The sequence below is a fragment of the Myxine glutinosa genome, chromosome 13 (genome assembly GCF_964187855.1).
Source record: "Myxine glutinosa chromosome 13, kmMyxGlut1.1, whole genome shotgun sequence".
NCBI classification, from domain to species: Eukaryota; Metazoa; Chordata; class Myxini; order Myxiniformes; family Myxinidae; genus Myxine; species Myxine glutinosa.
Window position 1 is genome coordinate 32,706,678 of NC_136273.1, and position 14,396 is coordinate 32,721,073.

General features: G+C 44.3%; 3 protein-coding genes across 4 annotated transcripts in view; 2 read left to right on the forward strand and 1 right to left on the reverse strand.

The window, feature by feature from the left end:
- LOC137438805 (tubulin beta-4 chain) overlaps window positions 1-14,396 on the reverse strand; it is a 140,813-nt gene that overhangs the window by 84,577 nt on the left and 41,840 nt on the right. The window lies entirely within an intron of this gene.
- Window positions 1-14,396, forward strand: part of LOC144888650 (uncharacterized) — a 648,249-nt gene that overhangs the window by 64,237 nt on the left and 569,616 nt on the right. The gene's annotated exons all lie outside the window — the stretch shown is intronic.
- The window catches only part of LOC137438803 (AMP deaminase 3), a 64,078-nt gene that overhangs the window by 18,073 nt on the left and 31,609 nt on the right, over window positions 1-14,396 (forward strand). The window contains exons 3-8 of the mRNA XM_078767291.1: window positions 194-280; window positions 2,963-3,069; window positions 3,152-3,314; window positions 4,062-4,281; window positions 12,617-12,746; window positions 12,869-12,961. Coding sequence (XP_078623417.1) covers window positions 194-280; window positions 2,963-3,069; window positions 3,152-3,314; window positions 4,062-4,281; window positions 12,617-12,746; window positions 12,869-12,961 — 800 coding nt within the window. The remainder of the gene's footprint in view (window positions 1-193; window positions 281-2,962; window positions 3,070-3,151; window positions 3,315-4,061; window positions 4,282-12,616; window positions 12,747-12,868; window positions 12,962-14,396) is intronic.

The window sequence follows — 14,396 nt, forward strand, 5'->3', positions numbered from 1 at the left end:
TTGTTTCGGCATTTAATGCTTTGGCAATTTCAATTTCAAATATATTTTTTCCAATTTTCAGAATTTTGGAAGGGTTAAACTTTTACAACTTACAGCATGACATATAAACATTTGTGTTACACAGGATGATGGCATTATTGATGTTTCGGAGTATGAACTGTGTTTTTATTTTATTATTATTATTTTTTTCCAGTGTTTGTCCAAAAACCACTGACGCAATTTTCATTCGTAAAGCCCACCTGTAAAGCGTTGCCTTTGAAAGACAGTCCCCCTCGAACACGTGAGTGCATGTCAATCGCCGTTACTTTGCAGCTCATGACGGAGCTTGTACATTGATCTCGAGCAGGACAGACGTTGGTGGACACCGGTGTGCTTTTCGCATGAGTTGCAAGGACATTGGATAATTAGACAAAAGACGAATGTGCTAACACGAGCACTCGTTTTTTGATCCTTTACATTTGTGGTGTTGGCTAACAAATGTTTTGACATCATGTTCTATTTTTCACTCGGTTGTTATTCTGAGATCTGAAGTGACCGTGCTGTTCTGTGTTAAACTCATCCTGATTGCTAATTTTGTGCCACGGTTGAGCTCATTTTTGAGGCTTAAACTGGTACTGTTTTGCCCCGTTAACTTAAGTTTCAATGTTAGGGTGGGGGATGACCGATGTACCTGTATAATGTCACATGACCCCAATTATATACCGGTGCAATATAACATTACCCTACGGTGTGCAGTCGATGTTGAGAGGCGTTTGCTAGAAAGCAACGTGCGTTCTCCGTCTGGACCCTTCTCCAACTAAATCCGACCAATGGAAACTTGCAGGCACTCGCGAGGCCTGAAATCTGTACGCATCCGTCCCATGGAAGAGTGAAAACCCTCGAATAAAGATCTATAAATCCTTTCTCCATCCACCAAATATTGGTGACAGCTGGTAAAATCTGTCTCAGGTAAATGCTCTTTTTCAACACCTTGACTCATCATAGGAGTGCAAATTGCAAATGCAACAAAACAAGAAGTGCAAATCAAGTCACATTTGGCCTTGGTGTTGAGCTTCATCATCGCTTTGGGTCAAAGGAAATAAATAAAGTTTTTTTTTTTGTTTTTTTTTTGTATACTGAATCGAGGCTCGTGAAAGAGCTAACATTTACTTCACAAACAAATGAACCAGACAAACAAAATATATAAAAAGAGGGAGTGGAAGACAAGATGGGGAGAGAAGGGGAAGCACACAAACACAACATTTGAGAGCAGGGAGATGTGTGGGAGGGAGAGGGCTTGGGGGGAGGAGGCGTGGGAAGGAGGGGGAGTATAAAACACAAGGACACCAAGGACTTCCAGGACAGAAGTTGGTATTTCAAAAAAGTGGAATTGGGGTGAAATTAGCGGGGGTAGAAAAGATCAAGGTTTTGGATGGGGGAAGATAAGAGATGGTGGTGAACAGCTGTTTTAAAGACCTGGAGGGTGGAGTGGGATTGAAGAGAGTGAGGGAGTTTGTTCCACAGGCGGGAGAAAAGAGGAATGAAGGAGTGAAGGTGAGCAGAGAGTCTTGATTTTGGCAGTTTAACCATGAGAGGGTTGCAGGCAGATCTTGTGCGACCTGTAGGAATATTTGCGGGACAGAGCCCAGAGAGAGCTGGAGGGGCAAGGCCAGAGAGGAGTCGGTAGAAGACGGAAAGACTTTCACAAAAGTTCTTCACAAGTTTGGCGATGTCACAACATGTGATGAAGTTCTGCGAATCCCAAAATACATGCGGAGGAGGATTAAGCTGCAAGAGGATTAAAGTGGGACAGGGCAGAGTTAGTTCTTGGATCGACAATTATGATGTATACGTTTGAAATCCAAAAGGTGTTCGTGAAACACATGCAATGTTCATAGAGTTCACAAAACATCCACCTGTGGATTCAAAGCAGCAGGACTTTGACACAAGCAGGGTCAGTCACGGTGAAGATCAGAGTGTGTCGACACCAAGATTGTCCGAGCAATAGGTGAAAGGTGCCGAATTGGAGTCTCACTCCAGTGAAATACCAACATTATCTTGGACTGAAAAATCCACTTCCAGTCAACGTTGTACACCATGAAAGGCCTTCAATTGCAACCATTGACAACAAGTATGGCATCTGCTTTAAATGCGGATGTGGCATGGCTGTGTGTCCGTTGTGATACAAAATAACAATGGGGAACCTGGGGTACAATGGGGCGGTTTCATGACGATGAAGGAAAGAGAAAGAGAAGCTGCCACGAAAGCAACAAAGTACGTACATCTTTGGTCCATTGATAGATGCACCACCAGCAGACCCAGACACCGTTTTGAATCTGACTTTGCTCAATATACAGGAAGATGTCACCAAAGGACATGAACATAATTACATGTATGTGGTTTGTGGTCTTCAGTTATTGAAGATTGCAATCCAAATTCAATGGGCTGATTCTGTGCGTTGGACACGTCTCGTAGTAAGGCCTTGAGGAATGCACATGACGATGGCCTTCCTTGGTTGTATCGGAACACTCATGAAGGGGTCTGGCCTGGAAGACTTGGTATACGCTGCGTACAAGGGAGTGCCGAATATGTTCAACAGGGAAGCATGGCCAAAGGTACTACGAGGTTTCACAATGGATGCAACTGTGCTTTTGGAAGTATTTGTCTTGAAAGGGAATACAACACTTGAAGGTTACTGCCCCACTGTCAGTGTGTTGCCTCTATACCCCACCCCGTCACCTTGCTCTCCCGTGAGTGCAGATTTTGTATTGAGAAAATGAAAAACACTACACATCCCAGTTTGCAGAGAGAACGCCTTTCATCATTTGCATCCTGGGAAACGTAGTTTGCTGCATTTGAGTTTCGGATACCATAGTAGTTTGTGGTTACAATGCCGTCTGCAGTTGTTGTCCCCCCGTTCCCCCCCCCTGCTCCTCCTATATTGGCCTCTGATGCAAAAACAAGTGTGGGTTTTTTCTTTAAGAGAGGTCACGTGATGCGACCAACGGTATTGACGCAAGGCCACCAAAAGTGACGCCTCTGTACCACAGAATTGATATTAAAGAAGACAATGGCTGGAACATCTCTTGGGTAAGAGTCCATCCGTTGGGACTTTACTGTGATTGTGGATCATACGTACAGACGGAATATTTTTCAATCCGTATGGCTTCAGATGCCGCAGGACGACCTGAAGATTGCTGTGGGCATGTTGCTAGAAGCATTGTATCTTCGTCTGAAGCATATGCAAGCGTCTCAGCAGCGTTTCCCACAAACGACTACTCGATGTTTGAGTACCGTGATGCATGGAAAGGAAATGAAAGCAGAGCAACAACCAGGTAATTGCATATCACCATTAACTCAGCATCCTGAGCCATGTGCTTGGATGGGAGCATCAATAGGCCAAATTGTCTCCATCCATCTTTGACATTTGGAGTTTTATGCTTATCCTCCTGTTTACAACCTTTCACAAAGCTATATTTGACAGGTAGAGAGTTTGGCTTCATTCAGCAACAGCATTTTAAGCATGTTGGTTATAAAGCAACCCAGAGGACATGTATGCATTATGTGTTTGTACTTGTTCTTTCACGGCTGGGCTATAGTACCTAGAGGCCCCAAAATGTGGGTGTATGTACTTCAGAATCTGGCCTAGGTTATAAGCAACCACACGTTGGCCTTGACGTCCATTTTGAGGCCACCAAAGGCCGACATAAAGTGTATATTGGGATGTGGGGTCAGGTAGTGCTGCCGTCGGCCCGCAGACAAAAGGTAACCACCATGAGGCCAATAACTCCATAGCTTTTCAATGTCCAAAATGTCCCAAAAACACCGCCGGGAAAAGGTCTGCACCCAGACAGGCAGCGCTGGGTATACCCTTTCGTGCTCCACACTTTCGCGGGCAGTGCCAGGTAGACGGTAGTCTCTGCTAGCAGAAAATATATCAAAGGTGTGAGAAGTTGAGTGATACCTTATTATTCTGACCCTTGAACCACATGGCTATTTCTCAAATCATAACTTGTGCAACTATAATTTGCCTTCATTTGCTCATGAAGTTCCAAATAAAATATGAATTTGTTTGTTTACAGTGTTTTCCGAGTACCCAGAAGATGTGAAGGCGGCTTTTGATGAAGACATTACCGACGTCCCCTCGCTGAATTGCACCATCGGCATGCGGGAGGGCGTGCTGCAGATGTTTGAAGCTGGGATGGAGGAGTCGCTGGAGGTACCTGAATTAGAACCCACCTTGCTGAAGGCCTACTTGAAAGACATGGACTTCCTGTTGAAGATTATTCAAAATGGTCCTGTGTAAGTCTCTTCCCATCAAACCTCTGATTGCGACATGTTTAATTTGGATAGTTTCATGCCCTTTTTTTGCCACATTGAGCATCACAAGGTGGCATTTAGTTATTGATACTCAGGCTGCCCAATGGTCGTTGTCACGATTTGTCTACCGATAGCTATACCTGCTTGCACTCTTACTATTATCCCCATGCTTTTTGAAAAAGAAAACAAACTAGATTGTATTCGTATAATACTTACCCTGCGCAGTCAACATGGTGAGCCAATTCTTCTGTTTTTGAAGGTTTTTTTTCTTTGATCCAATATGGCTGCCAAAACATGTGAGCGATGACATCATCAATTCATATTCTCTAATATAATTGTTGCATAGATCACGCTCAATACATTTCAAACTGATCGGACTAAGCATTGACCCTGTCGAATTATGACGTCATAATTAAGGCACCAATGATGTCATCGTTAACATTTATTCCCCAAGGGGAGTACTTGACAATGAGCCACGTTTCAATTTTTTCCATGGAGATAGAGGTGCAACGTTTTTCGGTTTTTCCAAGATGGCGCCTGTACCACATGACGTATGACGTCATAATTATCCTAAAAATATTCTACAGGAGGAGGCTTATTAGTTGTTTTTGCTTATTGTTGCCATTATTGATTTGGTTTTGTCAGGAATGCTTCTGTGATGGAAGGATATGTACGTGCTAGCGTGACCATGTCAAACACGTGTACGGGTAGGCAGCGAGCATCGTTTGTGTGGTCCAAGGCGAAGCACCAGTGGGCTATCTTTTCCAAACTTTCAACATAAAGGTGGAAGTTTGAAAGTTTCCCTCTCTGATTGACCTTACAAAGGTGAGGATTAGAATCTCCATCTGCAGAGTAATGTGCCAGTACTGGAGGTGAGGGCTTTGGTTCATTTGATCAGTACACCAGTCATCAAATTAAAGATCACCTGGGTGTTCTTTATGTGCCTTGTGGAGAAGGATGTTTATGGTACAAGCTGTCACCTGATGTGCCTGCCATTATCATGTGAGAGTCAGGTTTATTTGACCTGCTACCAATAGGTGGTGCTGCTGGCCACCAGGGGGCGCTTGTGCAGTGGCTCCCTATCTGAAAATGATCAGTTTTGGGAATACAGTACTATTAGTCTGGGAGCCCAGGGGGATCAGCCTAGCTGGAAAGTTAACCAATTTTCATGTATATAGCAATGTTCCATGTGCATGTCCAGGTGCATGTCCATGTAAGCCTTGTAAGGAAATGGACGTCTGCCGGGCACATTCTGGTGGGTGTGGTCAGAAGGGCCATTAGAAAGGGACCCCAAAATTGAGCTACATCAGCTCTGTACGTTAACCTGATGAAACCTACTGGAAAATGTTTGGCATAGTCCCGGGTATCATGAATGGCCACTGCCAGACATTTTCAGTGGTGGGTTGTGCCCGCCAGATGCCCCCGAATGCCCCCACCCCCAAAATTGACCTAGATCAGCTCGTGAGTTAACCCTGTGAAACCTACTGGAAAATGTTCGGCATAGTCCCAGATATCATGAATGACCACTGCCAGACCTTTTCAGTGGTGGGGTGTGCCCGCCAGACACCCCCGAATGCCACCACCCCAAAATTGAGCAAGATCAGTTTGTGAGTTGACCTGATGAGAATAAAATTGAGAATAAAACAAGTCAGGAGACGACGATGGTTCACGAGTGAGCGTTATTCAATGACAAAGGACGGACTATAACTGAAACAGGCCCGGACAGGCCAGGCCAGGAAATGTCAAAACGAAGGTCACTGACCTTGAAATGAGATAGAAACAACAACAACAACAACATGCATTTTAAGGCCATTTTCCCTGCTAGAGCGGGGGTTAGCCTTGCGGTCCCCATGACAATCTTCTCCATTTTGCCCTATTTTCTGCATCTCTCCTTGTTAACCCCCTTGCCCGCATTTCTTCTTCCACCATCTTTAGCCAAGTCTTTCTCGGTCTTCCCCGTCCTCTACTTCCTTCTACATTAATTTCCATCACTCTTCTCAACCAGTCACTTTCATCCTTCCTCAACACATGACAAAACCATCTCAACCTGTTCCTCTTCACAGCATCAATCACAGGCAATATTCCCATCATCTTTCGCAATTCATCATTTGTCTTCCTCTCTCTCAACGATACTCCGCACATCCATCGAACCATTCGCATTTCCACCCTTTCCAGCCTTCGTTGCTGCTCTACGTTCATTAACCATGTCTCGCTCCCATAAATCATAACACTTCTCACACATGCAGCATGCACCTTTCCCTTCAGCTTCAGCGACACTCTCCTCCTCATCAGCACGCCACTCAGTTCCCGAAACTTCTTCCATGCACATCTCACTCGAGCAACCGTTGCCGAGTCTGATCCACCTTCTTCATTCAGCATGTCTCCGAGGTAGCAAAATGTTTTCACACCTTCCAGCTTCACGCAGTCTCCAAGATCCAACTCAACATTTCCTCCATCTGCAGCTCCCTCTGTGCACACATTACATTTGAATGTAGCTGCCACACTGGTAAATGACCCTCTCAGACTACTACATTTTTGATGAACCCACTCAGCGCACATTGTACATTGAATGGAGTTCACTCCGACACCCTTCCTGCACACAGCACACGGCCACTTCCCAGTTCTTTCCACCTCACCACATGCTTTACCACTTGCCATCACCTTCGTCTTTCCGATATTCACCTTCAGACCTTTTGTCTCCATACATTCCTTCCACTTCCACATAAAGGTGGAAGTTTGAAAGTTTCCCTCTCTGATTGACCTTACAATGGTGAGGATTAGAATCTCCATCTGCAGAGTAATGTGCCAGTACTGGAAGTGAGGGCTTTGGTTCATTTGATCAGTACACCAGTCATCAAATTAAAGATCACCTGGGTGTTCTTTATGTGCCTTGTGGAGAAGGATGTTTATGGCACAAGCTGTCAACTGATGTGCCTGCCATTATCATGTGAGAGTCAGGTTTATTTGACCTGCTACCAATAGGTGGTGCTGCTGGCCACCAGGGGGCGCTTGTGCAGTGGCTCCCTATCTGAAAATGATCAGTTTTGGGAATACAGTACTATTAGTCTGGGAGCCCAGGGGGATCAGCCTAGCTGGAAAGTTAACCAATTTTCATGTATATAGCAATGTTCCATGTGCATGAGATAGAAAATAATGTATAATCAGTTATGAGGTTAGTTAGCTACACAATACCGAAAATTCGGTTCGATTCCGACAACTTTGAAAATTTGACCTTTGTGACCTTCAAAGGTCAAAGGTCGAAGATTCTGAAATTTGTTGGAAAACTTGTATTTCATGATGTATGTGATAATATAAGATCACGTACGACATTTCACCCTACCAGGGAGCGAACAATGTAATAAAACTATCAAAAATCGACTTTTCTAAATTTCGTGACCTTGTGACCTTGACCTTGGGGCGAAAATGAAAAATCGAGCTCCGTGGGGCTAGACACATGACATTGGCCTAACCAAATACCGAAACCCCTGTCAGATTCCACCAACTACCTCGGAGAAGATGTAGCTTGAACTCGATTACCCCCTAAAAAGACATCTTTTTCAGGCGTGGCTCCGCCCACAATGGGCGCAATACGCCCACTCTAGGCAGGACAACTAGATCATGATATCAACCTCCCACCCAAGTTTCATCAAGACCGGATGATATCATCGGGTAGTTATGCTGCGGACAGAGACAGACAGACAGACACACACCCATGACAAATATAGTGGTCACTTTGTTTGATAACTCGTGAACCAATACTATGGAATAACAGCAACATAACTTTTTAAAATCAGATGTTTTATTTCAAGTCATGGGAAATGCAGGGATTTGTAAGGTATAACACGTCATTTGTCGTGGGTATCGTAAAGACGCTGACGTTATCTGTTAAATGTAATACATTGCCGAAACTATTATTGGTTCACGAGTTATCAAGTGACCACTATATTCGTCATGTGTGTGCGTCTGTCTGTGTGTGTGTGTCAATGAAAGGCAAGATTAGAGTTGTTGTAAGGTATTCTGATGTTATAATGATGATCATATTCTCAGTTTCTCGTGCCTTAATTACCTGATCAACTTTGCCAGTCATTTGCATCAGTTTGTTGTATCGTGCTTCATTGACATCTCGAGTCTTGCTTTGTCCGTACATGCGGCAGACAAACTCTGATGCGACATGCGGATCAACACTACCATCGACCTCACCCATACTGATGAATAGGTTGACGTAGCAGCCAGTTTTGTCCTTCTCTCCGAGATCGAGGGGTTTACTTTTGCCTTTCCTGAAAAATCGATGTACAAATTCCAAATGTAACCATTCCACCACTGCTCCAATGATTTTACTTTGATGGAGACATTTTATTGAAACGCAAATATCTTGTGCCTACCTGTAAAAGGCCGAGGTGAAGTCTCATCCAGTGAAGGCATGGTATCCGGGCAGTGCTCTGGGAAGTCCAGGTTTGCGATCTTCAATGACGTCAGCAATGTTGGTCACGTTGATATACCTCCTGCTGTTTCCCATCCCACAGTCCATGATGATGTTGGCCATCGACCGGGCTTCTCTGCGTTGCTGTCCAAGGGCGCCAATCAGTATCACTAAGACATCGGTGTCGGATGCCCTCACCATGACATTCCCTGCTGTAATATTTGCGATATGGAAAGCAATCAGCGTATCGGCCTCTTCATGGTCGCCTTGGAGGTGTGCTGGGCTGGTTACAGTAATATGATGGTGCTCCTCGGGGACGGACTGGAAGCATTCGCCACCGTAAGAAGCAAGCAAGGTCTTTCCACCAAAGATATTCCAGTAATGATCCTTACCCCACTCTTTTAAGAGAAACTTGGCGAGTTCATTCTTGAATACTCTATTGGTGTGAAGTTTTTGTCCGCTCTGTCTGATTGTCTGATCTGGCCCGGCTATTACATATACTGAGTCAAATGCACCCCGCAACTTTCTCTCACTGTCCTTTATGGAGTTCTCCACGTACTTGTCGAGACAAACATGTACTTCACTTGCCCTCCCTGATCATACCACTGACAGCAATTGATGCATATGATGCCCCCATGTTTTGTTGCAAGAGGACGGAATGGAGAAGAAGTCCTCCGTCATAGACCTGTACATAACTAACTCCTCGGTAACTCGGATTCTGTGATTGTTTCCATCTGGAGGGACTCAATCTTTTTCAGCAATGCTGATTTTTCGGTTTTCACATGCGCCCCATCACAGTGTGCGAGTGACAGTGGGTACGTGGTAATTGGGTAAGAGAGAACCTTCCGAAGGTCAAATGTTGTCTTCTCTGCAACGACTACGATCATACGTACAAACATATCCCTCAGGCTCTCAGCATTTGTCTTGGCTTTCTGTGAGGCGAGTAGCATAGCTTTGTTCTTCACGTTCTGAGCAGCAAAGTTCTGTACACACGTGCGTTTCACACGTTCAAGAAACCGACTGCTGTTGCTGTCCCATTCATCTTGAAATTTGTCTTTCATCCTGACCCCTTTTCAGCGTATTGAGTAGATATGCTTCGGCAGCCTTAGATGCTGCTTGACCGGTTGCAACATTCACCAAGGAAGTTGGAGCATCATCTGTGAACGGATTGCAGAATTCATCAATTTTTGCACTCAGTGCAGCCATCTGACGATTGTCCCTTTTCATTCTTGAGGGACGACATTGAGCTGTTGCATTTTCCCCCAGTTCAAGCTCGGCGAATGTTCTTAGCTCGGTGACTGCCATAGCCTGCTGGGTCATAGTCATAGACCACCGTCGCATTGCGTTCTCAGAATTCCGTCCAGCTGAAGCTGGAGGGGTGGGGGGGAGGGGGCATTTGGGGGTGTCTGGCGGGCACACCCCAACCCTGCAAATGTCTGGCAGTGGCCATTCATGATACCGTGGACTTTGCTGAACTATTTCCTGTAGGTTTCACCGGGTTAACTTAAGAGCTGATCTCGCTCAATTTTGGAGTACCGGTTATGCAAGTCTGGTGGGCACAACCCACCACTGAAAATGTCTGGCAGTGGTCAATGGTCATTCATGATACCTTGGACTATGCCGAACTTTTTCCAGTAGGGTTCATCAGGTTAACTCACAGAGCTGATCTAGTGCAATTTTGGGGTCCCTTTCTAATGGCCCTTCTGACCACACCCACCAGAATGTGCCCGGCAGACGTCCCTTTCCTTACATGGACATGCACCTGGACCATTGCTATTTTCATGAAAATTGGTTAACTTTTTGCAGCTAGGCTGGACCCCCCTGGGCTCCTGGTCTATATACGTGTACCAAGTTTGATGCTTTTACCATATTTTGCATAATTTATTTTGGCATAATACATTGTCAAAATCAGCCCCACTACAAGGGGATTGTTAGGGAAGTAGATGGGAGGATTCACCAGATTGTCTTTTCAGAGAGACAGAGTGAGAATGTGACATTTGTCAGGATTGAACGACTTGTTCCAATTGTAGGACCAGCTCGTGCTTCTATCAAGTTCTGCAGAGAAGGAAGACGCTGGTGCCTGCTAAACTGAAGGATGATGGGTGTTACAGCAGAGTGTGGAGTCATCAGCAAAGAGATAGCGAGGTGTATGCAGTCAGAAAGGTTGTTAATGAAGATTAGAAATAGGACTGGACCCAATAAATTGTCTTTGTGCATGCCAACCTTGACAGAGAGAGGAGAGTGAGAAGATCTCATCGAGAGCCACGCGTTGACTACAAGTTTATGTTGCACACATCTTCTATATACTGTATAACTATAAATGTCGATCTGTCTGTCTGTGTGTTACCTATACACATCTGCACCTCTGGAAGGATTTGCTTTGTATCAAATTTGGCACAGAGGTAAAAGGTTGTATCGACCAGGTTTTTGTGGGGTAATCGGCTCCTCCGGCCACCGGGAAACCCCCGGGAATTCCCAGGAAAAATGATGGGGGTATACTTCCTCGCTGTTGCAGTTGGTTTGAATAGCGCCACCTTTGGTGAAGTTGAGCACTACATGATGGAGTGAATTTCCCCGGACAACTTCCTTGACTGTCATCTTGTGTCGTTTCCTGTTACTGGGGACGGGTACTTTTGCTACTGCACTATAAAATTCACTTTATTTCTTTGACTTTGTGTATATGTGAATATATGTATGTGCATTATACATATATACACAAAGAATTAAGTTAAGCACCCCCCCCCGTTTTTTTACAACCTCGCACATTACATGTTTGTTGTCGTCAAAACAGTGTAATATACCCATGATATTGCTATATTTTCTGGAGAAGTGATATTATGGTCACATAAAAACATAACAATCATGCCGTTTTCAATATTTTATTCTGAATAATTTAAGGTGAAATTTTTTGGGAATTTTAGGCATATTTTCACCTCAATTTAAGTATGGAGCTATAGGTCCATCACGGACAGTGTGGATGACGTTTATGTTTTCTAACGTACAGTCATTGTTCTGAGAAGACCTCTAGCGATCTTTGCGTCAATAACGTGTGTAGGACCCACGTGATCGGATCACTGACTCAACCAATCACTTTTTTTCACTTTGATCACTCAATTTCATCAATGGATAATTGCTAATGTCATACCAATCATTATTTGATCTCACATACCTTAGAATATATGCCAATGTATACATATACACAAAGAATATATATTAGGGGGTGCTTACCTTAATTCGTTGTGTAGGGGTGCTTAACTTAATTCTTTGTGTATATATCTTTGTAATGTGTACTGGTTGTGGTGGAGTTGACCCCATACACATCAGAATTGCCATAATTTCTAATCAAGAGAATACCCTAACTCAGGCCAATAATCCATACAAACGATAGGAGTTTGTCTGGGCTGGGTGGAAAATAATAAAATTTTAATGCTGGATCAAGAATAATGAGATAAAGAATACTCGACAGGCGGAGAGATGATAGCTGTTGGTGAACCCATTGTGATAGTCCAGCTCTCACAGTGGTGGGGACATGTGGGGAACCACAATAAATGGGGGGTTGGGTACAGGGCTATTGTTCTAACGAGGAATGTGGGATGATGGGAACACCAGATCCATGTGACTAATGCCCTCCATGCTAATAAATAAATAAATAAATAAATAACCTTAATTAAAAATCGGCCCACCTTTGCGACATTCACAAAATACATACGCAGACATGGAATTATGTACAGCACAACAGCAGGGGGTCCCCTTGTTACCACTTGTGTTCCACCAGCCCATCCTACTAAATGTATTTCAACACAGTAACCAATCTTTTTCTGCTACTGTAGAATACCATGTAATTACTATCAAATGCAGACTTTTGCTGTTGAAATTTACGGTTCTTTATACCTCCAGAAAGACCTATTGTTCAAGGAGATTGAAAATCCTCTCTGCGAAGTTCGAGTTGCATCAACTCACAAACCACCTCGCCGAGATGGTGGAACTCAAGGTTGATGGAGAGCGCGACTTCCAGTCTGTTTGCAAAGTAAGTGACCCTATTGCTTTAATGGAAATTTGATATTGTAGCAGTGTACCGTCATGTGATGTTTTTAAAAAAGTTTCTGAAAGATAATTGGTTTCTTTAAATATCTTTTTGTGGATTAACAGGTTGACACGCACATACATGCAGCTGCTGCGATGACGCAAAATGAGCTGCTGGATATCATGTGCAAAACATATGAACATGATGGTGGCATTAAGGTTTGTGGGGTTGTGGGTGAGGATTTGCTTTGAGGGTGGCTCAAATTGACCTCGACTTTTGTTGAAAATGTTGAAGGCGACAGGCCGGCCCAGTTGCCTGGACCAAATCCGAAGAACCGGGTCAAAGCGGGAGCGCCGGCCAACAGATTCTGGCACTCTGAGACTGCTTGGGCCTGTTTTCCATGTTACCAGATTCCAATGGAACTCCTGAGCCAAACAGGCGACTCACTAATAGGTGCCGTACATCTCATCTATCTATAATTCCAGTAATCTCTGTGTGTATGTATGTATGTATGTATGTATGTATGTCTGTGACCGCTGTTTCTCGACAACCACGGGTCCGATATACTTTAAACTTGCCAGGTATATTGCTGGGGACCCGAGGATGTGCCTTTTCAAGGTTTCATATTAATCAGACAAGTAGTTAGCGAGCTATGTCCAAAAAACGATTCAACCAATCAGAGAGCAGCGAGCTATCACGTGTGCCGAACGTGGCGAACAGACTCTGCCTCGGACGGCACATTTGAGAGCGTATTCATTTATTTCACGTTGGCAAACTATGTTGGCGTTAAACTATGTTTTAAAACTAATTAAAACTACTTTGCGACTGTGCACGCTATGGCGATTTCTTTACCAAACTCCGCAAGCCGTTCGCTTTGGACCAAACCATTTCATGTAAATAGAGGGGGGGGATTGTCACCGTACTCGCAAGCCGTTCGCTTTGGACCAAACCATTTCATGTAAATAGAGGGGGGGGATTGTCACCGTACTCGCAAGCCGTTCGCTTTGGACCAAACCATTTCATGTAAATAGAGGGGGGGGATATAATTTTAGATATATATATAGTACGGGCATGCCCTAGTTATCCCAATTAGCGATCTGAGCGAAATTGCCGGACGCAGGTGCTACTCACCTGAACCAAGTCTCTCCTTTAACGGATGTGTATAACTCGTATACTAGCACTCGACACACTCAAAATCACCCAGAGACCAAATGATTTTATAATGTGTTTTTAAAAACAAAAGGTTTGGGAATACAGGAGGAGAGAATCAAGGCAATTATTAAAACCCCACTACCTAATACGCGCCTTGAGTCAACGAACAAACTGCTGATCCTTAATTACTTAATCACTTAACCCTAGATAGGTGTACCCTGGGTATACCTATCAGTACATTGAAGGAGTCCGGACTCCAGCAGAATACGGATAAAAGGATGGCAAGGCACAAACTCGTCCGAGAAGATGTTTATTCGTAAAACCAACTCGGGAACACTAAAAAGCCCCTTTATCGGGCTGCCTTAAAAAGCAAAACCGAAACCGAAAGCCACGCCTCTCAAGCGAGGCGTGCTTCGGTGGTCACGTGATCCACAGGTGTAGCTCATTATACCCGCACGCGCGGCACGCTTTGGCGGTCACGTGACCAGCCACTCTGGCGCC